This window comes from Megascapheus bottae, chromosome 21, assembly GCF_031878675.1.
Source record: "Megascapheus bottae isolate mThoBot1 chromosome 21, mThoBot2.hap1, whole genome shotgun sequence".
In the NCBI taxonomy this organism is placed as follows: domain Eukaryota; kingdom Metazoa; phylum Chordata; class Mammalia; order Rodentia; family Geomyidae; genus Megascapheus; species Megascapheus bottae.
Window position 1 is genome coordinate 7,472,556 of NC_143529.1, and position 26,062 is coordinate 7,498,617.

Sequence of the window (26,062 nt, forward strand, 5' to 3'; positions counted from 1 at the left end):
TAATTTGCATTCTTCTTATGGCTGTTGTTGTTGAACATTTTTCTCATATACTTGGCCATATGAATGTTGTTTTTTGTATTTTGCCAGTTCTGGGGCTTGAACTCAGGCTCTGGACATGTTCCTTGGGCTTTCTCATGGTGAGCCACAGCACCACTCTTGTTTTTGTTTGTGGTACTAGGGAATAGAACCCAGGGCTTCGTACACGCTAGGCAAGCACTCTACCACTAGGCCACACTCCTGGCCCCATCTGAAAGCTTGAGAAGTCTATTCAAACCTTTTACCCATTTTTAGATGTTTTTGCTGTTGGTTGAGTTCCTTATACATTCTGAAAATAATTACCTGTGGGCTGAATAGCTTGCAAATGTTTCACCACTCTGTAGGGGGTTTGGCTTTCCTCTGTTTTTCCTGTTGCACAATAGCTTTTAAGTTGGTATGAAAAAATTATTTTAATAACTGTATTACTTTATGATTTATTATGATTGTAAAAGTTATATATTGTGAAGTCATTTCCAGAACTATATTTTGATAGTAGTTTGCTTCTTAATGATGTCTTTTTATAAGTAGGGTTCCTTTGATTTTCTGAATTTTACAACTGTCAATGTTCAGAAGAATTAAAAGGTGAAAGAATTAATTATTCATCATTCATTAATAGCTCTGGTGTTTGTGGGATTTTTTTTCCTTTTGAGACAGGGCCTTGTTTTGCTGCCCAGGATGTTACAATCCTCCCAACTGTTGTCTTCTTCTCAGGTGAAATGTCTTTTCAGGTATTTTGTCCATTTAAAAATGGGCACATTTCTTATTATTTAGTTGTGTGTGTGTTTGTGTTTGTGTGTAGGGTGATGGTAGTGATGGTCTTGGAGCTTGAACTCAGGGTCTGGGTGTTGTCCCTAGCTTTTGTGCCCAAGGTCAGAGATCTATCACTTAAAGCAACAGTCCCACTTCCAGGTTTTAGTGTTAATTGAGGATAAGAGTCTCAGAGACTTTCCTGCCATGAGTTCATGAAGTCTTGAGTCCCATAAAATCTCTAGAGGATAGTATAGAAAGAGTATAAAGAAAGGCTATAAGCAGAATATTAGAAACACATGTTTTTTAAGGCAAAAGGAATACTGAATATGTTTAGAAAATAGAACTGAGTAGAAAATGAAGTATGGCAGGTTTTTAGCACTACAATTATTGCTTGTATAATTTTGTTTGAACTCTACTGTAAGCATTTGAATCTTTTTTCTTTTTTTTTTTTTTTTGCCAGTTCTGGGGCTTGAACTCAGGGGCCTGAGCACTGTCCTTGGGTTTCCTCAAGGCTGGAGCTCTGCCACTTGAGCCACAGCACCACTTTTGGCTTTTTCTATGTATGTGGTACTGAGGAATCAAACCTGGGTCTTCATGCATGCTAGGCAAGCACTCTACCACTAGGCCAAACTCCCAGCTCCGAATGTCATGTTCTTTAGTGCCTGGGCTGGCCAATTTTTTTTTTTTTTAAGAGTACTTCCTTTCTTATGTGCTAGTGGCTCACAGCTGTACACTTAGTTACTCAGGAGGCTGGCAAATCACAGTTTGAAGCTAGCACTGCATAAAAGGCCATCTCCAACGACCCAGTAAAATATTAGAGGCACGACTCAAGTGGTAGTGTGTCAGGCATGAGCAAAAAAGTTAAGTAGGAATATGAGGCTTTGAGTTCAAGCGTACACACACACACACACACACACACACACACACACACACACCCTAATAATACTTCTATCTCTCAGGCTTTAAAAGAATAAAATGTCTCTAAACATTTAAAATACTATTTATCAAAATGAACTCCAGGAAATGGAAACATGGATTTTGGGGTTATTGTTTGTGGGTTTTTTTTTCAGGGGTGGGGGCTGGAGGAGGCAGAGGAAGACACATAAAATGAGAAAGGAAGGGTAAACAAATACAATTGTGGTATTCGGTATACTCTAGTGCAAAATGACCTATGTAACTTATGGGCAGGAATGGAAGGAGAAACGGGGGGACAGTAAAGCATCCATGGGAATGAAGAAAGTTAGAAAACACAAAGTTTAAAAAAATACAAGATTGCATCTTGCTTCCAATTTTTATCTGTGATATGTGTTGAGATTTATAGGCATCTGTTTTCTAAAATATTAGTCTAGGAATGCTGTAAAGGCACCATTAAAATCCAGGAACCAGTAGCTAATGTCTCTAATCTTAGCTATTCAGGAGGCTGAGATCTGAGGATAGCAGTTCAAAGCCATCCAGGCAGGAAAATTTGTGAGACTTTTATCTTCAACTCACTAAAAACAAACAAACAAAAAACAAAACTGGAAGTGGTGCTATAGCTCAAAGTAACAGAGTGCTAGCCTTGAGCAAAAAGAGGGTATATATATCATAATAATATATATGATATGCCATATATAATTAAGACAATATCACAGAGTATGCAGACTGGGAAGCACTCTGTACCACATGTGCTTATTCACCAAGTTTATTTTTGGACATTCAGAACACCAGATTATGACAAATTAAAAAAAACCCCACAAAGCACCAAAAACTGCTACACATTAAATACCTGAGCAGAGACTAAAGGCAAATATTCATCTATTAAACCTATGCCATAAGGCTGAAAGAAGCAAAAACAATCACAACACTCTACTAAGTACAGTAAGTAGCATTTTTTTTACTGAATTACAACCAGTCAAATGTAACAATGTTAATTACACGATACCAAAAATACACACAAAATGACACCTAAGTGTATTAGTCCACCATACACTGTAAAAAGCACTGGAGAAGATCATGCATGTTTTAATGGAAAGATCTGCAAAGTAGTAATCATCTTACTGTTAGAAATAGCCACGATATACTGTACTTTCCGGATAAGAAGTTATTTTGCAAATAATTTTATGCTCAGCTGATGTCAGCACTGATAGTTTGTCTAGTGTAAATTTTTAAATACAGTATAAAAATTGATACAGGTGGTGAGCCACTTGTTTTATTCTATTATGTACCCTTTGCTCAAGCCATTTTCTTGTCAATCTGACCAGGCTTTATCATGTTTATCTTTTTAGAGAAACCTATTTTTGCTTTTGAGGGGAGGTAGCACAAGTAAAGTAAGACTATATGTGGTGTGTGTGTGTGTGTGTGTGTGTGCGTACACAGAAACACAGAATGTGGTCATCTTTTTACCATAGAACTTAACTGCCCTGTAGGTGGAATACTTGGAATTTTTACCAAAGTTACATATTCTAGTTAAAATAAACACAGTAAAAATGAAACATTTTATATTAAAAAGGAGAGCTAACTTTAAAATAATAAAAGTAAATAGTTAAGAAAAAGGAAAGGGGGAATGCTAAAAATGTTATATGAGTTTAATTACTAAAAAGTCATCACTAGGTACACAAAACTTATTTAACACACACAAGCATAAGCCTCGATAAACTGAGGAAAAAGAAGCAGAAGCCAAATACGTCTCATCTTATACAGAGATTACTAAGAAGAAAAGTGTGTTTTCCAATGTGTAATATGCTTAGAACAGAAGCGCCATGGCCTTCTCTTAAAACAACCTTTTCTCCTAGAAATCTTAATGGAAATTATTTGTGTACATCTATGTTGCCTAAGTGAATCCCAACCTGAAACAAGACCTCTGGAAATTCTGGGAGGCCTCCACAGCAGTAAATCTGCAAATGCTAAGGGGAGGACTAGTTGACTTGTATTGTAAATCCTTATTTCACCAACCTCAAAGAGAAGGATTTCAGATCAATTTGAGAAGGCCACTCATAATGAAATACAATTACAAAACTGCAGGGCATTCCTTTATCATTTTAAGGCACTGTCTGTTTTATCCCAAGTGAGTGTAAGTCCAAGGTCACAGTGACTGTATTCAGTTTTGGTCTGGTTTCTCATGAGACGTTGCTACATCTACTGTTATTCCTACCTTGAAGAAACTGTAATATAATCATTTCAAAGTAATAGATCTGTCAATTCTTTAACATAATGTAAATACACAGTATGACTTCTTAATTTTTACGCCCCCCAAAATCTGGGTCCCCCTCCCAAAATCCACCCAACAGGAAGAAAAGGTTTATTTCTACCAGTAATCCACAAATATGGAGCAGGCATGACTATGTTAAATAAGGGCATCTCACACTTTATATAAAAATTAAGTATAATTACTCAGCAAAGGAGGACAAACTCATTCCTAAAGACAGTGTACATTGTTCTATGGTCTCTATGATCTGGTACATTATTATTATTTTTTTTACTATTGTCACCTATAGTTTCCATCAGATGATTGGATAAACTGTTACTAAATCAGGGCCAATAATTTAATATTTGGCTTTCTGGGTTTCTCTTTAACTTTCAATACTACTGGGCAGAGAATAGTAAATAATTTAAACCTATAATGAGAAAACCCTATGATTAGAATGAGATTTTCTTAACATGTCTATGTTGAGGAATTTAAAGTAGTTTCAACAGATAAGAAGGTTTCTGGATCCATTATATACTAATTTTCTCCCATGAGGATAACACTATTTTAATGTTAGCACTTTAACATTAACATCTTAATTAATCCTTATAAGATACACATTACTTCTAAAATGTACTATATTAGGTTGCAGTTAACTTTTTTCTGTGAAAACTGACTAAATAAAGAGAACGAATAGAAATATATATCTAAACAAAGCCCATAATAAAGTTTCAATTACATAAATGAGACATTTGTACCATAAGTGGCCTGTTCAACAAAACTGTTTTACATCACAAATATGAAGCAAAATTATTTCAAATGACTTTAATTAACTGTGGAAAGACCATTAGTGACTGAACTCATTTTTACCCAATGACATCTGGAAACACTTTAAGAAATCAGACCAAACACAACATACTGTGCTCTAATTCTGAATATTTTCAAAGAAAAATTAGAGTATGGAATAAAAGTTTTCATAGTATACACATTTATTGTAAGTTCTAGATGAAAAATACTGAAGATGATTTTTGTTTTAATCCCAATATACTAAGAAAAATTCATTGGCACAAATATCCAGAGGTATTTTACATGTTTCATTTACCTTTGGTAGCAAAGTGAGTTTTGCTAACCATATGAGTAGTTGTATGTTTCCAATGCAGTCATATACTAAAAGAGCACAAATGTTTTTTTCCTAAAAAAGGGATGCAAAAAGTCCAGTATGAAACACAACAAATACAACATGAAATACAAAATTTGCCTCTTAGGCTTTTGAACAGGTAATAGCTATATGTTTTGTCTATAAACATTTTTATACTAGTAATGTACTGCTATATAAATACTAAATACCAAAGTAACATTAAAAGATAGCATACATATGAACTTTACAAAAAACAGCTAGTTTGGACTTTAAGATTAGAATTCAAATACATACACAAACTTACACTAATCAAGACATAACAGCTTTTCATAAATGTTCAGTCATATAATGAACAGAATGATTACACAATGATTCTGACTCATATATCAAGTTCTATACAAAGTCATCAGAAATTAACTGGTTTTGTGGTATTTTGAAACGATGGTTTAGGCAACAAAATGTGCCAAATACTTTCAGAAAATACTGTATTCAGTTTAAAAATTATTAATCACAGACAAACTAATCATATAGCTTAGAATACCATGTAATTTGTGAAGGTTATCAATTCTGATGGACTGTTGTTATATTTACCCTATTAAAGAAATGACAGCTTGTCTATTCTATTCCCAAATGTACTGTGCTCTCAAAACTTACACAATTCAGTATTTATCATATCATTTACTTTAAAACTGCACCTTCTTGAGTATTCCTAGTATTCATAATTGGAGTGGTCTGCCTGACCTTTTTTCCTATTGTTCTTATTTAAAAAAATCAAGAATGGGAACAGCTTCAGAGCATTCCTATTTCCTTAGGCACTAAAACTTAAAGGATGCATGAATAATATACATAGGTAAGTTTACTACAGAATTTAAAATGTTGCTTCCTCAAAAAAAGATTAGGATAATCCTTCAGCTTCCAATCATCTTACAATTTGAAAAGGGATCTTCTGTACTCATAGTTACTTGGTAAGGAAGCTTTCCTGGCAGTCTAATTTCCCAATATAAAGGCATTTTTTTATTGCTTCCTTTATGGTGACAGGTGTCAGGCTGTACCAATTGATTTTTCTCTTAATAAACTTCATAAGGTACTTTGTTTCCTATGATACATAAATTCACAAATCCCACAGACAGAAAGAAATTGTGGATGAAAAAACAATCAACAAATGTCTAATCACAGAAAGTCTCAATGTATTTCCTAAGTTATTTTCCTAAAATTTCAGGTGCAACATTCTGAAGTTTTTCAATGAATAAATAATAATGCAAGATATTACATGAATGCCTAAGATGAATGTAGGCCAACTGATATTCCTGGAGATTCTGGAATCAATAGCCTTAATTTATTTCAGAGTATTTGTGTTTGCCTTATTGTTCCTAGAGCTTTCAAGAGCTAAAGGTGTGATGGTACCTGCCTATAATCTAAATTATTTGAAAGGCTTATTCAGGAGAATTGCTAGTTCCAGACTGCTTGGGCGAAGTTAGTGAGAACTTATCTCACAACAAAAGGGCTGCTGTGTACAGCTCAAATAGCAGGGCACTAGCAAGCTAGGTCCTGGAGTGAATCTCCCAAACACACATACACATACACATCTCTGCATCCCTATAAACATCCCATATGCAGGTACTGAGTTTTTAAATCAAATTATTGGTTCTAAATTATAGGCATTGTAACTATAGAAGGAAATGCTGACAATATTGTTTTCTGCTTATTCTGTATCTGTGTAGTTGTCAACATAGAAGTTACTTAACAAGTGCAAAGTTCATTGAAATTTTCAACAATTCCTAAAAACCATATCCTAATAGAACTCAGAAATTCACTGAACTAAAAATTAGGTAATATCTAACTTCCAATTCACTTTTAAGAACATCACTAGGGCTTTGCTGGTTTACTAGATAATAAAATAAACTGTAAACATAATAGAAAATAAATCATTTTAAGGTGAAAGTGTTTCTTTTTTCTCTTTTTTTGGAGGTAGTAAGGATTTAGGTCATGGCCTTGTACTTGCTAGACAAGCACTTTACCACTTGAAATATGGTCCAATCCTTTTGCTTTCAGTTTATTTTTTTCAGATAGTCTCATGTTTTTGCCCATTTTTGTCTTCTTCCACTTCTCAAGTAGGCAGTATTTACAGGAGGTGCCCACGCTCAAAACTGTTTTCTTAAGTGAAAGAAATATCAATTTTGTTAATTTTCAGAGACAGCCTTTCTTACTTCTAATATTCATTTTTATTTAAATGCTTGTTGAAGAAGCTGTCAGAATGTCAGTATAGATGTGTACATGTATATGTGTGCAGTGTATATGTTTATCAACTGGCCAAAGATACAACCCACTATTGTTTATAAAATGTTTAATTAAAATCTGTTTTTTAGTCCTTAAGAGAAAATATTATTTTGGCATATATATTATATAATATATATATGTATGACATTAGAGCTTGGTGGTTAAGTTCTCACACAAAAAAAATTTAGTGAAAAGTAGTGTGATAGTCTGCTGCTTTAAAAGCAAATGTACTACCCATGAAAAAAATCAAGCCTGTTCTTTCCATATATAGACCTAGGGTCAACTTCAGAAAAAGTTAATTCAACATTTAGTCTGTAAATTGAGATAGCAGTATAATACCAGCGGCAAGATGAAAAATTTCATATGTATACCTACATATGTATAGGTATATATAGATATACATGTATGTGTATATACATATATATGTATACATGTATATACATATAGATGTATAGATATAGTTAAATATATATACAAAACCAAATATAATGGTGTGTCACTAGTTATGCCATGAAATGTGTGTAATCTAATAAATCTTCTCTCTCAGATAAATGAACATACAGTATTGTGTGGCTTATTCCTTGTACTGCTGTTCTGGAATAATAATAAGAATCTGGAATGTCTGCCAAGTTTAGTATGAAGATATGTGAAATAGCCAATTGCAGTGGCTCATGCCTGTAATCCTAGCTACTCAAGAGGCTGAGATTTGAGGATCTTGGTTCAAAGTCAGCCTGGCCACTAAAGAACGTGAGACTCTAATCTCCAATTAATCACTAGAAAACAGGAAGAAGGGCTGGAGCTCAAAGGATAGGGTGGTTGCCTTGAGCTGGGAGAATGCCCAGGACCAGAGTTCAAGCCCCATGACTCACAAAAAAAAAAAAAAAGATATGTGAAAATAGGAACACTAGAGATTAAAGCAAGGAACTGGAAAATATAACAATGGAATCATACAAACTTTAGGAGTGATAGTAAGACATCCCTCAGCTAATGCTGGAACAGCAAGGACCTGAGGAGGAGCTAAGGGGAAAATGAAGTAATTCTTCCTCATGTGGGTACAGTAGGAGTAACCCTCTATTAGGCAGTAAGTAGCTGAAAGGCTGTGATTGGAATACAGAGGCAAAGACACATGAAATGTCTCCCCAGGGTATAAGGACACAAAAACAACTAAGGGGGCTGGGAGCTTGGCCTAGTGGTTAAAGTGCTTGCCTAGCATGTATGAAGACCCGGGTTCGATTCCTCGGTACCACATACATAGAAAAAAGCCGGAAGTGGTGCTGAGGCTCAAGTGGTAGAGCTCTAGCCTTGAGAAAGTCCAAGGACAGTGCTCAGGCCCTGAGCTCAAGCCCAGGACTGGCAAAAAAAAAAACAAAAAACAAAAAACAAAAAAAAAAACAACAAAAAAAACCCAACTAAGGAATCACTGAAACAGTTACTTCACTAGAGTAGTTTTGTGTAGTCATACTATACCGATCTAAATGAAGGATTCTAAGCTAGCCATATCTCAGCCTGAAGGAAGAGCACTGTACTCTTCTACTGTGCTCTAGTACCTTCTTCCTAAACTGCTGCAGCAAAGAATGAACTGAAGTTGAAATAGAATAGAAACACAGTTTTAAACAATAATTTTCTAAGCCACCTGGGCAAATTAAGATTTCACTGTGAAACCTAAGACTCAACACTGGGTACTGGTATCTGAGGATCATGGTTCAGCCCAGGCAGGAATCTCTACGAGACTCCTATCTCCAATTAACTACCAGAAAAGGTGGAAGCAGAGTTGCAGCTCAAGTGGTAGAGGACTAGCTTTGTGCAAAAAAAGCCCAGGCCCTGAGTTCGAGCCCCAGGACCAGCACACACACACACACACACACACACACACACACACACACACACACACACTAAAAGCCAAAACAAAAATAAAAACAAACCAGAACTAAACTTAAAAAGTCCTAAGAATGAGGTGCCCTTATTGATTATATTTAAGGGATAATAGTTGTTTACTGTTAGTGTCCTACTAATAGTATAGTTTTGTATATTATGTGTGATAGCACACTCAATCAGGTTGATTTTTATGTAGATAAAAATGGCATAAACCTCTAGGCTTTTCCCCCCCAAATACCAGTATTCGTGTATTAAAAAAAATCTACCATCACCTGAGGCACTTTTGGCAACCATGGGGCAATACATTAAATCAGATGGCATAGAGCAAACCAACAAATTGTAGATAAGTACTGGGGAGAACTTTCATTCTTCCAATTTAACAACTGATCTTCCAGTTTAACAACTGATCTCTAACAGCCTCCAAATATTTACTAAGAACACATAATAGAATTCATGTTTGAAATTGGATATTTCATTGTTTGAAGTTTCAATCAAGTTTCCACCCATCGGTCTTATTTTATTAATAAGGTTCTCCTTATAAGTGAAGGCTCTAGTGCCATACAACAAGATCTATTTTGTTCACCACGGCTGCTAAAACATGCCCAAAGTCTCCTGATGGTTAGTTCACTTTGGAGAAACCAAACAGGTCTGAATTCCATCACCCAAAAGACTTGTTTCTCAGGAAAACAGAAAATACAAAACAATCATTTTTTTTTTCAGGAGAAAATAGGATCAAACACAAATGCTTCACATGAGATTACAAAGAATAGTGTCTATCAAGTCTCCAGGAGATCCCTGGCATGGCAGATGAAGCAGATTACTTGATATTCACAGGAATCCTCAAAGACAGTGGCCAACATATCCCTTTACCACTTTTCAAAATTGACTAGGATAGCACAAAACAAAACCATGCTTCAGCTACTTTCCTGCATTACAAAACTAATTTCCTATTTTCGGTACTTGTAAAAATAGACTTGTATTCTCCAAAGGACCTTGCTGTCCATGTTGGTGGATCTGTGATTTACTGGCCTAATGGCATAAATCATCTGTCATTCCTTAAGTTCAACCTTACATAAAGTTGCATAATGCATGCAGTAAAAGAGGAATGATGACAAAGCATGGAACCCTGTATAAGTGTGCTGAGCCAAAAGCAATCACCCCGACAGCCAGAGGAACTGGGAACTGGGAGGCAGTCTTCAACAATTTACTGTGAAGAGATAGAGAAATATGCATAATTATGGAAACTTGATTGTAAGCTAAAATGAGACATGTGTCAATAATTTACATGATTTCTGAAAAGATTCCAGCTTGATTCTGGTTGATTTTGAAGGAATTGTTATATGATGAAAAATAAGATATGTTTATCTCAAAAAGGAGAAAATATTTGTATTTACAAGACAGTTATCTAATTTGTTCTTTGAAGTTTGCCAACAAAAAAATAATATTTGGCCAGGCACTGATGGCTCATGCTTATAATGCTAGCTACTAAGGAGGCTGAGATCTGAGGATCATAGTTCAAAGCCAACCCCCACATGAAAGTCCATGAGACTCATCTCCAGTTAACCACTAGAAATTGGAAGTGGTACTGTGGCTCAAGGAGTTGAGCTCAAGGTCCTTTGAGCTAAAGAGCTCAGGGACAATGCCCAGGCCCAAAGTGCAAGCCCCAGGAACAGCTAAATAAATAAATAAAACAAAAATAAATGAAAAATCAAAAAGAATATTTAGACTTTCAATCTACAAGTCAATCTAAAAATTTAAGCTAACAAAAACTAATATTTACTAAGACATAGCTACAGAAATATCTACTTTAATCTATTTATTAAACCAAGCAAACAAAAAACTTTCTAAGACACATTTTTTTTTAAAAGAAGACTATTTTAGGCAGGGTGCTGGTGATTCATGCCTATCTTAGCTATTTAGAAGGCTGAGATATGAGGATCATGTTTTAAAACTAGTCAAACAATAAAATCCCAGAAGTGGAGTTATGGCTCAGGTGAGATTACAAGCCTTAAGCAAAAAAACCTCAGGGACAGCACTCAGGCCCTTAGTTCAAGCCTAGGACTGGCACAAACTAACAGAAAAACCAAAACTGCTTTACACTGAAAACAGAGACAATGAGGGTAAGATATGTTAAAAAAAAAAAAACAAAACAAAAACAACCCTACATGATAACTAAATAGCAAAGCCAAGACTTAAACCTCAGGTTTCAGTATCTAGAATGCTTACAAGTATTTTCCAGAATTAACCCAATAATTAGGAAAAGTATTAGGGAGTATCTCAAAAATTTACAAAAGTAGACTAATACCCTCATGCACCAATTATTTAGCTTCAAAAAATTACCAAATTAGGGTCTGTCTTATTTTACCTACAACATTATTATTATTATTATTATTATTATTATTATTATTATTATTTTGGTGGTACAGGGTTTTAACCGAGAACCTCTTGTTTACTAGTCTGGCACTGTCCTGATTAAGCTAAGTCTCTAGCTATTCTCTGTTATTTTTCCAATCTGGTCTTAAATTGTTCCCAAGACTTGGCTACACTGCAATCAGATGTATACCTCCTGTGCAGTGGGATGGCATAGAACTCCACATCCATTTATTGCTTAGATTGGAGGTCTTGCCAACTTTTTGTCTGGGCTGGCCTCAGAACAGTTAGAATCGCTATTTTACTTTTCCCCTCTGTGCTGGAATAGTGTCTTTAACTCAAGGCCTGTAAGGAACTGTTGCTCAATCTACCCCTTAAGTCTCTTGTCCAGCATTATGGTGATTAGTTGAAGATTGCAGATTTTCTTTTTTCTTTTTGCCAGTCCTGGGCTTGAGCTCAGGGTCTGAGCACTGTCCTTGGGATTTCTCAAGGCTAGAGCTCTACCACTTGAGCCTCAGCATCATTTCTGGCTTTTTTCTATGTATGTGGTACCAAAGAATCGAACTCGGGTCTTCGGGCATGGTAGGCAAGCATTCTACCACTAGGCCAAACTCCCGGCCCCAAGACTGCAGATTTTTCTGTACATGCTGGTCTCCATCTCAGCCTCCTAAATATCTAGGATTACAGGTGTGAGCCACCAGCACCCAGCTAGAATAAAATAGAATAAAATCAGATCATTTGGTAGTCATAACAAATAAAAATTAAGATCTATGGTTCAAGTGATAGAGTGTTTACCTAGCAAGTATAAAGCCAGTACTGTAAAACAAAACAAAGCAAAACAAAAAAACAAAAACAAAAAACCGTCCAGAAAACAAGCATAATATATTTGCACATAAGTCATGTAACATTAATTTTAGATATGGCCAATTTAAATTCAAATAAAGTATGTTTCAAAAACAAAACAGTGATAAAAAGCAAATGTAAGAAGAGGAAAGAGCAAAGTGTTATACCTTGACTTTATTGAAACTGTGTAAGTATTTCCAAGAATCGCTATAGTTGGAATAAGGATAAATGCCAAAGGCTTACATGGGTCAGGGCTAAGTTTAAAATAGTACCTGAAATAAAAAGGAAAAATAAGCATAAATCAACAAAGCTGACCTACTCATTTTAAATGATCACAGTCATTCCAATTCAGTAATTTCCCAAATATTCCAATAAAAATATGGACACGGGAGCTATGGACAACTCATTAGATCATCCTGTACTCAAAAGTTTTATATGAAGGTTTATGTTCAGAAACTACTAAGGAATATTAAGATAATACTTCCTTAATAGGTATAAACATAAGCTGCAGGTATATACATATTCTTAGAACTTTCTCCAAAATATAGGACATTTAAAAACATGAAGTATTAACTGAAAGAGAAAGAATTCTTTAGACTTTAACCATTTTATCAGATAATAAAGGAATAAGATTAGAAATCACACCAAAAATAACTAGAGAAACTATAAAACATGTATAAAAACATGTTCTGTATGAGTATGTGTGCATATGTGTAAATATATTAAACTCAGGGCCAGGGAACTATCCCTGAGCATTTCTATGGAGGCTAGCACTCTACCACTTGTCGAGCTCCAGCTTGACTTCTGCTTTATGTTTTTGCTAGTCCTGGAGCTCGAACTTTGGGGCTGGACACTGTCCCTGAGCTCCTTTTTCTCTAGACTAGCACTTTACCACTTGAGCCACAGCACCACTTCCCACTTTCAGCAATTTCTGTAATTAACTGGAGATAGGAATCTACTGGATTTTCCAGCCCAGACTGGCTTTGAAGTGTGATTCTCAGATCTCAGCCTGCTGAGTCCTAGCTAGGACTATAGGCATAAGCCACTAGCACCCAGCCTGGATAATATACTTTTGAATGACTTTTGAAGAAATTGTAGGGGTAGATTAAAAAATTCCTAGAATTATGGGCTGGAGTTAAGGTTCACAAGGTACAGAACCAGCAGCAAGCCAAGTAAGTACATGGTCCTGAGGTCAAGCCCTGGGAAAAAATAAATAAAATAAAAATCCTAGAACTTGAAATGAAAATACAACAATCCAGAACCTACACAACAGAGACATTTGTAAAAGGACAGTCTATAACTTCCTGACTGACTACATTACAAAAGGTCTCAAAACACCCAATGATGAGCCTGAAGACTTTAGATAAATAAGAAGAAGCCAAACCCAAATCTGTAGTAGAAGGAAAGTAAAATTGAGAGGATAGGAGGGAAAAAAATACAAAATGATCACAAGGCCAAACTAAAACTACCAGCACAACTATGCTCATCGTAGCATTATTTACCATAGCTAAGATATGGAACCAACCCAGATGCCCCTCAGTAGATGAATATATCAAGATGTGGTACTTATACACAATGGAATTCTATGCTGCCATCAGAAAGAATGATATCACCCTATTTGTAAGGAAATGGAAAGACTTGGAAAAAATCATATTAAGTCAAGTAAGTCAGACCCAAAGGAACATAGGCTCCATGTTTTTTCTCATTTATAATAATTAGTATGTGTGTGGTACAGTCCTATGAAAGGGTCACAATAGCTCAATAGCTATGTACATATGACCATAAAAAATGATGCTAATCGAAATGAACTCCAAGAAATGAAAACAAGATTTTTTTGTTTTGTTTTAAATGTATTGTCTTATTTCTTTTTTCATTCTTCTTTTCTCCTTTGGTTTATTTCTTGTTATTACTGTTTTTGATTTTGGTACCTTGGTTACAAGGTACCAAAGGCATATACAGTTTTGTATATACATTTATCTGATTTGGAGGAGAGAAGGGGAATAATAAATGGTGAGACAGAGGACAAAGGGTGAACCAATATAACCGCAACATCGGTAAGACACTATGTTGGAAATGAACCTTAGAAATTGGGGGTGAAGGGAGTCGGGGGAGGGAGAATGGGAGAAAAGGAAAGAGGGGCAACAATGTGCAATAAGAAATGTACTCATCACTTATGTAACTGTAACCCTTCTGTATATTACCTTTACAATTAAAGAGTAACACAAAAACATGAACAAAACAAAGCAATCTTTGATAAATGATGAAAAAGATAGATATATACTTAGTTCAAGTAATCAAAAGAAAGAGGAGACCGAAATTTGAGCCAAAAAAGGGATACCAATGAAATCCAGAGGATCATGGGGAACATTCTGAAAATTTAAATCCTAATATATTGGAAAATCTAAAAAAAAGTGGATAAATATCTACATGTACATAACCTAGAAAAAGTGAACCAAGAGAGTATAAACAACCTAAAATGAGACTAAGAAAATCTATAAAACATATACAAAATAGAGAATTACCCAGTCAAAAAGAATAAAATAATGCCATTTGAGGGGAAATAGAACAGGACATCATAATATTAAGTGAGATAAACTGGAAGCAGGAAGATAAATATTTCATTTTTTCTCAAATGTAGGATCTGGATTAAACAACAACAACAAAATAAAAATATGAATGAGAAAGGAGATTATTTGAGAAAAGGAAAGACCCAGTTTGGGGCCGGGGAAGAGGAAGGACAAGAGAGGTTAATGAATAAGATTGAAGTATGTTAATATATCTGAAAATCTGATAATAAAATCCATCACTTTGTATATTCAATATATGCAAGTATAATTTTATCTAGGCAGGTGCTTGTGGCTCATGCATGTAATCTTTTTTTTTGCCAGTCCTGGGCTTGAGCTCAGGGCCTGAGCACTGTCCTTGGATTTTCTTAAGGCTAGAGCTCTACCACTTGAGCCTCAGCACCACTTCCAGCTTTTTTCTACGCATGTGGTACTGAGGAATCAAATCCAGGTCTTCATGCATGCTAGGCAAGCACTCTACCACCAGGCTAAACTCCCGGCCCCATCATGCATGTAATCTTAACTACTCAGGGGACTGAGGTTTGAGGAGGGCACTTAGAAGTCAGCATGGGCAGGAAAATCTATAAAACTCTTATCTCCAATTAATCACCAAAAAGTCACAAATGGAGCTTTGGCTCAAGTGATAGAGTGCTACCTTTGAGTATAGAAGCTCAGGGATAGTGACCAGGCCTTGAGTTCAAGACTCAGGACCAGCCCCCAATTCCTCAAACAATGTAAACCAACAGAGTTACAAATCACTTGTTTGTCTGTTTTAGGGGGAAGTTTATAATCTTTTGGTAAATGAGGAAATCTGAATGTATTGAAAACAAATTCCAGGTAGCATAGTGTTTCCTGTTCTTGAGTAATTTTCATTGATCATTAGGAATCCAACAAATATTTACTTACAATGTTTATTGTCTGAACCAATTGTAAATAATACTTATAAAAATACAACGTACCTAAGGTTCTTTAACCAATAAATTAAAGATGGCATGCTGAGCAGTACGATCCATGCTAACAAGTTAATCACCGTACTGTGCATGCGAACACTGTCTTCAGCATCATTAGCAGATAAACGAAGATGGTGTACGGAAGAGTCTTTGTGGTGATTCGATTTTTTTTCACTTCTCCTAGAGTGTTTGGGATTCTATAAAATAAAGCAAATATGTTAAACTACTAAACAAAGTCTAAGACACATTTTCTTTAGAATCATAATTACTTGAGAGCTAAATAAGTACATGTTTTCATTATCAAAATTAAATACTCAAATTATCTTGTTTACAAGTTGAACATGGCTACAATTATAAAGCTTGTATTTTTTTTGTTGTTGTTTAGTTTGAGATGGTGTCTTATTGTGTTTCCCAGGCTTGTCTGGAGCACCTGGGTTGAAGCAATCTTCCTGTCTTGGCTGCCTGAGTGTTATACTGCATAGCTAGTTCTTTGACTTCTGATTTTTAATGTTGAGAATAGATCCTCTTACTCAAACAAAATTTAAAATAGATTATTTTGTAATAATAACAAGAACGACATAGATGTGGGGCAGACACTGGTAGGTTAAGCCTATAATCAGTTACTCAGGAGGCTAAGACCTGAGGATCATGTTTTGAAGCCAGCCTGGGCAGAGAAATCTGACAGACTCTTATCTCCAGGTACCAACCAGAAAACCAGAAGTGGAACTATGGCTCAAAATGGTAGTGCTAAGCTTGAGCGAAAAAGCTCAGGACGGTGTCTAGGCTGAGTTCAAGCCCCCAAAATGACAAAAAAGACTGATGAGGTTATTTGAACAAATTAAAAAATGTTAATTCATAAAAACTTTTTGAGCAATATAAAATCCTAATATTTCTAAAAACAAACTCAATTTTCTCATGTTCCTTCATATCAAAGCTATGTAGAAGTCTGCAAGTAAAACTTACCACAAAAACACAGGAAAGGGTAACAATGTTCAAGTAATGTACTCACCACTTTACGAATGCAACTGCAACCCCTCTATACATCACCTTGACAATAAAATAAAATTTACAAAAACCCAACTTACCACAGGCTGATTATTTTTTACAGTTGTTAAGCTGGCTTGCAGATGAACAATCTAGGAAAAATAAATGAATTCAATTTCATCTGTCCTTCAGAACAAAATATGTAAGTCTTTTGTAAAAACAGTCAGATTTATTTCGCTTAAAAAAGCAAAAATAATTATAAAATGTTATTTCAACTGTCCATAAAACTAATTGGCAGAGTTTGCAATTATGTAACATTCTGGGTTCCTAGGCTTATTTACAAAGCATCAGCATTCTTGACAGCATTGCTTATTTTTATGGTATTTCATGGTAACTGGTAATACCAACACTTTTTTTCTCTTTGCCATGTTCCTACAGATATGTTAATACAACTATTCTAATAAAATGTTGAAAAGTTGATGTTTGCAAGAACAAGAAGCAAATCTAAGAGATCACTGGTTTTTAAAGCCTCTCTCCCTGCCAAATTCTCAATTAACAATAACTAAAAACCCTAACTTAGATCAGTAATTTCAGTTCTATAGGACATAAATGACCAAGATGTTTTACAAAACGTTTACATTTTAATCTGTTCTACAACAAAAGATGACACTGCAGTAGTAATTAAAACAATGCCTACAAAGCATTCCATTCCGGCTTTAGTGATTTGACATACCTTGAACACATAGTAAAGATAAGAAAGAAGAATGGCAAGTGCTCCGCATGTTGCCCAACTAACTATAATCAAAGTAACCATCAAAAAGGGCAAGTCCGGTGATATCACCTTGATATCCTTAGGAAGTTCAGAGGGTCTGAAATAAGAAGAATGTTTGAAACGCTTGTTAGCAGAGTCACAACTAATAACCGTCACAAACAGAATGCAGGTTCATTTCAAATACTGTATAGCTGAGCACTGGTATCTCACACTTGTAATCCAAGCTACTCAAGAAGCTGAGATCTGAGGACTAGTTTGAAGCCAGATTAAGTAAGAAAGTCTGTGAGACTCTTTAAGCACCAAGGAAGTGGTAGAGCACTAGGCTTGAACACAAAAGCTGAGGGGCAACTCCCATGCCTTGAGTTCAAGCCCCAAGATGGGCACTGACATACACACACACACACACACACACACACACACACACACACACACACACACACACACACACACACGCACGCACATACAAAGCTAGGTGCTGGTGACTCACACCTGCAATCTAGCTACTCAGAGAGCTGAGATCTAGAAGGATCATCATTTGAAGCCAACCCATGGCAGACAAGTTCAAAAGACTCCATCTTAAATTAGCCAGCAAAAAGTTAAGCTTGAGGTGTGGTCCAAGTGGTAGAATACCAGCTCTTGTGTTCAAGAGTAGTATTGCATAATATTACATGCAGGCTTTATATATATATATATATTTGTACATATATACTTACTATATTTTGCATATATGTTTTGAGAAATTGAGGGTAGGACAATATACTCATTTTGTGTATGTTTTCTCAATATGTATATGCAAAATTTCCCCGAATCCAAAACACCTGTTATGACAAGCCTTTCAAGTATGGGAAACTAAATCTAAGGTATGCCACTAACTTTTCCTGTTTATTAATGTAAGCAGTTAAGGCAAACAATAAGATACTTTAAAAAATAAAGATAGTTCCTGGCATAGTGGCTCACGCCTGTAATCCTAGTTACTCAGGAGGCTGAGTTCAAGCCCAACAACCGACAAAAATAAATAAATAATTAATGTAAAGATAGGTGGTCCAGGAATGTGGTCTAGTGGAAGAGTGCTTGCCTAACGTGCATGAAGCCCTGGGTTCGATTTCTCAGTACCACATACATAGAAAAAGCTGGAAGTGGCACTGTGGCTCAAGTGGTAGAGTGCTAGACTTGACAAAGCTCAAGGACAGTACTCAGGCCCTGAGTTCAAACCCCAGGACTGGCAAAAAGACAAGCAATCATATATTTGCTCTTCTTCCACTCAGAGAGTCTATGGCTGAAACTTACACTAAGGAAAAAATGCTGCCACAAGATGATCATTAGTTACAGAGCCTGCACCATGTATCTCCAATCCTGATAAGAACCAATTCCATTGTTTGAAGCCTGTCATCACTCCGATGCTTGACATCACTGTCATGTTAGAAATCTGTTAGAAGAGCTCCAAAAAGGGCCTGTTGTATAACCTCCTCTGGGACTGAATCAAATAACCTGTCTGATAGGGAGGGGTGAAAATGCAAACTAGACTGATGTTTTATCAGTAAAGCTAACCAGCAGGCCAGGTGCAAAAGCTCAAACCTACAGTCCTAACTACTTGGGGAGCAGAAATTGAGGGATTCCAGTTTGAGGTTAGCCTGAGCATATACTTTTTCAAGACTCTATGTCTCAATAAATGGCTGGGAGCACTTTTATTCCAAGGAGAGAAGAATGGGAAAAGCACAATCCAGAGCAGCTCAGACATAAAAGCAAGATTATCGTGAAAATAACCAACATAAAAAGGAAATAAGGGCCAGGATAAAGAAACAAAAGCCATATAATGAGTGACTGTTGTCCTTAACGTACTATGTTATATCTCATCTCTTTTACTGCCCCTTGGTTATCTCATATTGTTACAATATTTCACCTTGAGGTAAAAGCAGACACACTGAAAACTTTACAAGAAGGAATAGGAGATACACTAGGTCTCCTTGGCACAGGTCCAAACGTTCTTAATAAGGACCCAGAAACACAACAAATCAGAGAAAGTCTGGATAAATGAGACTGCATTAAAATGCAGAGCTTCTGCATGGTAAAGAACATAGCTAGCAAATTAGCTAGAAAGCCTATAGAGTGGGAAAAGATCTTCACTAACCATACAACAGACAAAGGCCTCATATCTAAAATATATCAACAGCTCAAAAAATTGAATCACTCCAACACTAATCTCCAGAGAAACAACCATCCCATTAAAAGATGGGCCAAAGACTTAAAGAGAGTCTTCTCTGAAAAAGAAACAAAAATGGCCTATAGACACATGAAGAAATACTCAACATCTCTGGTCATAAAAGAAATGCAAATCAAAACAACCCTAAGATTCCACCTCATTCCAGTGAGAATGCCCAGGATCAAGAAATCTAATAACAACAGATGCTGGAAGGGATGTGATCACTACTACACAGTTGGTGGGAGTGAAAACTCATTCAACCACTATGGAAAGCAGTATGGCAGTTCCTCAAAAGACTAAACATAGAGCTCCCCTATGACCCAGCAATTCCACTACTTTGGCATTTACCCAATCTTCTAGAAACAAGGACATACTAAATCCACTAGCACACTGATGTTTATTGCAGCACTATTTACCATAGCAAAGATATGGAACCAACCCACATGTCCCTCAGTTGAAGAGTGAATCAACAAGATGTGGTATTTATACACAATGGAATTCTATGCTGCCATCAGAAAGAATGACATTGCCCCATTTGTAAGGAAATGGAAAGACTTGGGGAAAAAAATCACATTAAGTGAAGTAAGCCAGACTCAAAGGAACAAAGGCTCAATGGTTTCCCTCATTTGTCATAATCAGTAGAAACCTTGGACTCTCCTAGCAGAGATTTTCAATAGAACAAAACCTAGATACATAAGGCCATATAGGATGACGCCAAATGAAAGGACCTCCAGGATATAAAAACAAAAACCATATAATGAGTGGCTGTTGTCCTTAATGTACTATGTTATCTCTCATCTCTTTTGCTGTCCCTTGGTTATTTCATATGGTTACAGTATTCCACCTTGTTATTTGATATATTGGATATATGCGCATTTGGTTATTTGAAATCGGATAGGGAAGGGGGAAAACAAGATGAAGGGCACGAGTAGGGGGAGGGAAATGGGGACCAAGACATGAGAAAGGGTATCAATGAATGTGAAGTAATATACCCTCTACCTGGTGAATATAATGTAATCCTTCTATTAATTACAATAAAATATATGGAAAGAAAAAGATTACAGGTGTGAGGCACTTGTGCCCGGAATGAAAGCAGTTTTAAGATTTACTATCAGAAGATAATTTTTTTGTTCCCCTTCTCTCCTAGTCTCCTTTCCTCATTCCTTCCAGTGCTGAGGATCAAACCCAGGGCCTTGTACATACATACACTCTTGTAACTAGGCATGCATTCTTATTGCTAAGCTATATATCCTCAGCCCTTTTTTTAAATGTGCTGGTACTAGGGCTTGAATTGTGTGCCTTAAGTTGTCACTTAGCTTTTTCCCTCTTTTTCCTCTACCACTTGAGCCACATCTCCACTTTCTGCATTTTCTAGTTATTGGGAGTTAAGAATCTTGAAGATTCTTGGTCTTTATTAAGAAAGTTTCTACCTGTACCAAGGAGGCCTAGTGTATCTCCTATTCCTTCCTGTAAAGTTTTCAGTGTGTCAGCTTTTACCTCCAGGTCTTTGATCCATTTGGAGTTAATTCTAGTGCAGGGTGACAAAGAAGGATCCAACTTTAGTTTTCGGCAGGTGCTTAACCAGTTCTGCCAGCACAACTTGTTGAAGAGGCTGTCTTTCTTCATTCTATTTTTTTGGCTCCCTTGTCAAAGATTAGGTGGCTATGGGTCTGTGGTTTAATATCTGGGTCTTCAGTTCTATTCCATTGGTCTTCAGGCCTGTTCTTGTGCCAGTACCAAGGTGTTTTGATAATTATAGCTCTGTAATAGAGTCTAAAGTTTGGTATTGAAATTCCTCCAGCGCTGTTCTTTCTGCTAAGAAGTGTTTTTGCTATACGGGGTCTTTTATTATTCCATATGAAATTTTGGATTGCCTCTTCTATTTCTTTAAAGAATGCCATTGGGATATTGATGGGTATTGCATTGAATTTGTAGATAGCCCTTGGCAAGATTGTCATTTTCACTGCATTAAACTGCAGAGCTTTTGTATGGCAAAGGACATAGCTAGTAAATTATTTAGGAAGCTTACAGAGTGGGAGAAGATCTTCACCAACCAAACAACAGACAAAGGCCTCATATCTAAAATATATCAACAGCTCAAAAAATTGAATCACTCCAAAACTAATCTCCAAAGTAACAATCATCCCATTAAAAATGGGCCAAAGACTTAAAGAGAGTCTTCTCTGAAGAAGAAACAAAAATGGCCTATAGACACATGAAGAAATGCTCACCATCTCTGGTCATAAAAGAAATGCAAATCAAAACAACTCTAAGATTCCACCTCACTCCAGTTAGAATGGCCAGGATCAGGAAAACGAATAATAACAGATGCTAGAGGGATGTGGTCAGTAGGGATCACTACTACACTGTTGGTGGGAGTGCAAACTAGTTCAACCACTATGGAAAGCAGTGTGGCAGTGCCTCAAAAGGCTAAACATTGAGCTCCCCTATGACCCAGCAATTTCACTACTTGGCATTTACCCAACCATCCAGAAACTAGGGCATACTAAATCCACTAGCACAACAATGTTCACTGCAGCATTATTCACCATAGCAAAAATATGGAACCAACCTAGATGTCCCTCAGTTGAGGAGTGGATCAACAAGTTGTAGTATTTGTACACAATGGAATTCTATGCTGCTGTCAGAAAAAACGACATCGCCCCATTTGTTAGGAAATGGAAAGACTTAGAAAAAATCATATTAAGTGAAGTAAGCCAGTCTCAAAGGAACTTAGGCTCAATGGTTTCCCTCATTTGCCATAATCAGTAGAAAACTTGGGCTCTACTAGCAGAGATCTGCAATAGAGCAAAACCTTGATACATAAGGCCATATAGTATGAAGCTAATTGAAAGGACCTCCAGGATATTGAAACAAAAGCCATATAATGAATGATTGTTGTCCTTAATGTACTATGTTATCTCTTATCTCTTTTGCTGTCCCTTGGTTATGTCATATTGTTACAGTATCTCACTTTGTTATCTGATATATTGGATTCATTTGTATTTGGTTATTTGAAATTGGATAGGGAATAGGGGAAAACCAAGACGGGGCGGCGGGGGTGGAGGGGCGGGTAATGGGGACCAAGACATGTGAAAGGGTATCAATATATGTGAATTAATGCACCTTCTATCTGGCAAATATCATGTAACCCTTTTATTAATTACTATATATATATATATATATATATATGTATATATAAGAATCTTGAAGAGCCAGGAATTTGGCCTAGTGGTAGAGTGCTTGCCTAGCATGCATGAAGATCCAGGTTTGATTTCTTGGTACCACATACATAGAAAAAGCCAGAGGTGGCACTGTTATTCAAGTGGTAGAGCTCTAGCCTAGAGAAAGCCCAAGGACAATGCTCAGGCCCTGAGCTTAAACCCCAGAGGCGGGGGTGGTGGTAGGGGGCGAAATCTTGAGGATTTGTCTGCCTCACTGGCTCCAAATCTCAAATCTGAGCCTCCAGAGTAGCAAGGATTATAGGCTTAAGCCACCAACACCTAGCTAATTTTTAAAATTAAAAGCAGAAAGAAAGCTTGTAGTTACTCCTATCACCTACCTTTTCAAAGCTAGCCATAGTGAGGAAAGGAGTCTCACAGATGTAGAAGAAACCAGTCCACTCCAGTAGGCAGTACATGTTCCAAACAGAAAGAGAATCAAAGACACAAGGGGGAAGCACATACTCTGACTGGTTAAAACAATAGCATCCAGTTCTGGTAATAATAATGTGTCCCATAATTCCTTAAACCATTTATACCTGTGTACAAAACAAAGGAGCATGAAACAAACACACACACACAAACCTAACAACTGATATTAAAGGATTTAATATTTAAAATGTTTATTTACTAGTATTCTTAGAGGTCTATCATATTCAGTTTATTATTTATACTGGAAAATAAAGCCTGATATTTTGAAGGGAACAAGCCATTTATCTTCCAAGTGAGCCTATTGGTCTTAGAGTATGAGTTCTGAGTCTTGACACAACTTTACTGCTAATGGTTCTTGCATAAAATAATACTTTCTTTTTTTAAGTCAGAAAGCCACCAGCTAGTTTTAATGACAGAATAAAATACATTAAGTAGAAGTTCTTAAGCAACTATAGAAAATGTAAATAAATTTAGGAATGTGTATTAATCAGGCTTGTGGGGGAAGTAGGAGGGAGAGACTGATCTAAAATACTCCTTCTATGGTATGTAAAAGAAAGTGGTCAGAGGTACTATTTTATGAATACTTATTAATCATCTATGTCAATCTGAGATAATCTAAGGGTATGTGTGTGTATCCATTCACAAACACTAAAGTCTTTGTAAATTTACAGTCTAAGTTAGATATGTTTTATTTGCTTTGTTTTAGGACTAACATTTGATCTCATAGTCTTTTACTTGCTACCACTTGAGTCACATCATCTGCCCAAATATGACGTTTCATGTATAAGATAAATTGACACATAAAACTTACCCCAACAAAAATTTAATCATAATTACAAAAGGATCAACTTTGTATGGTTTGGCTTCTTTATCCAATATGGTAGCATATTCTAAACAATAACCTGGTAATTAAAAAATAATCGAGAGGTCACAATTATTAAGTATGAGGTATATTTTATCTTGTATTGTCAGTAAAAGTCAAAATATACATATTAAGTACCACAATATTAAGAACCACATTTTAAATCAGAAAATACAAAGGCTTTTACTTCTATCATAGATACTATTCACCAAAATTAAAAAATTACTATAATGCAATGTTTTTATAGGACAGTACATATTTAGTCATTTGTGAAGGGAGTGCAGGGAGTCAAAGCTAAATTCCATCTGTTTTCTCAAATCTCCATAAATGACTTTTTTTCCCCCCACAAATGACTTTTAAAAACAGCTTCAGTACCTGGGTGCCAGTAGTTCACACCTGTAATCCTAGCTACTCAGGAGTCTGAGATCTGAGAATCATGGTCCAAAGCCAGCTTGGGCACAAAAGTCTGTGAGTCTTATCTCCAATTAACCACCAGAAAACCAGAAGTGGAGCCATGGCTCAAGTGGTAAAAGTGTTAGCTTTGAGCTGGAGAGCTCAGGAACAGTGCCCAGGACCCAAGTTCAAGCCCCTTGACCAACAAACAACAACAACAACAAACAGCTTTAGTGAGATACAAGCCTCATGCCCTATAATTCTTCCATTTAAAGTTTATACAATTCATTGGTTTATAGTATATTCACTGTTGTGTGTCCATCACCACAATCAAAATGTTTTTACCACCTCCAAGAAAACTTTGTTCCCTGTAACAGCTGTACTCTCAATCTACCCATTCTTAGACAACCAACCTACTTTCTATCACTACAGGTATGCCAAGGCTGAACATTTCATATAGATGGAAATCATGCAGTTTCTTTTACTGAGTATATTTCAACATTTACCTATGTTGTATCAGTACTTCATCTCTTTCTTTTTCAAAGTACTGGAGATTAAACCTAGGCCTCAAGCATGGTAGGCAAAGTGCTTGCCACTGAGCCACATTCCCATTTTCTTTTTCTTTGTTTTCTTTTTGTGGGTCATGGGGCTTGAGCATGGCCTGGGCACAGTCCCTGAGCTCTTCAGGTGAAGGCTACCACCCTGCCCTTGAGCCAAGCCCCACTTCCAGTTTTCTAGAGGTTAATTGGAGATAAGAGTCTCAGGTCCTTTTGTGCCTGGGCTGGTTTTGAATCTCGATTCTCAGATCTCAGCCTCTTGAGTAGGTAGGATTAGAGGCGTGAGCCACCACACCCGGCTCATACTCCCATTTTCTGTATATAATACATTTCATTTATCTATTCAGTAACTGATAGACATTTGATTACTTCCAGTTTTGGGCTATTGTGACTACTACTCATGAATGTTTCTGTAAAGCTTCTACACATTTGTATGTTTCATTTCTCTTAGGTCTATTCTTAAGAATGTAAACGATAAGTCGTTTTTTAGCTCTTTGAAGAACTTGTCAGACTGTTTCCAAAGAGTTAAACCAATTTACATTCTCACATTATTCTATGAAGGCTTCAATTTCTCTATATTCTATACATTCTTCAATTTCTCTCTTTTTTTTTCCAGTACTGGGGTTTGAGTTTAGGGCCTCATGCTTGCTATACAGTCACTGTACTATTGAGCTA

The 26,062-nt window shown here is 36.3% G+C and overlaps 1 protein-coding gene across 1 annotated transcript in view; it reads right to left on the reverse strand.

Annotated features, from left to right (window-relative positions):
• Positions 1 to 4,652: 4,652 nt before the first annotated feature.
• Positions 4,653 to 26,062, reverse strand: part of Pgap1 (post-GPI attachment to proteins inositol deacylase 1) — an 82,178-nt gene continuing 60,768 nt past the window's right edge. Inside the window, exons 21-27 of the mRNA XM_090354533.1 lie at positions 24,387 to 24,477; positions 23,485 to 23,682; positions 17,684 to 17,819; positions 17,052 to 17,102; positions 15,976 to 16,163; positions 12,620 to 12,724; positions 4,653 to 10,446 (exon numbers count right to left, since the gene is read on the reverse strand). Coding sequence (XP_090210659.1) covers positions 10,308 to 10,446; positions 12,620 to 12,724; positions 15,976 to 16,163; positions 17,052 to 17,102; positions 17,684 to 17,819; positions 23,485 to 23,682; positions 24,387 to 24,477 — 908 coding nt within the window. The 3' untranslated portion in view covers positions 4,653 to 10,307. The remainder of the gene's footprint in view (positions 10,447 to 12,619; positions 12,725 to 15,975; positions 16,164 to 17,051; positions 17,103 to 17,683; positions 17,820 to 23,484; positions 23,683 to 24,386; positions 24,478 to 26,062) is intronic.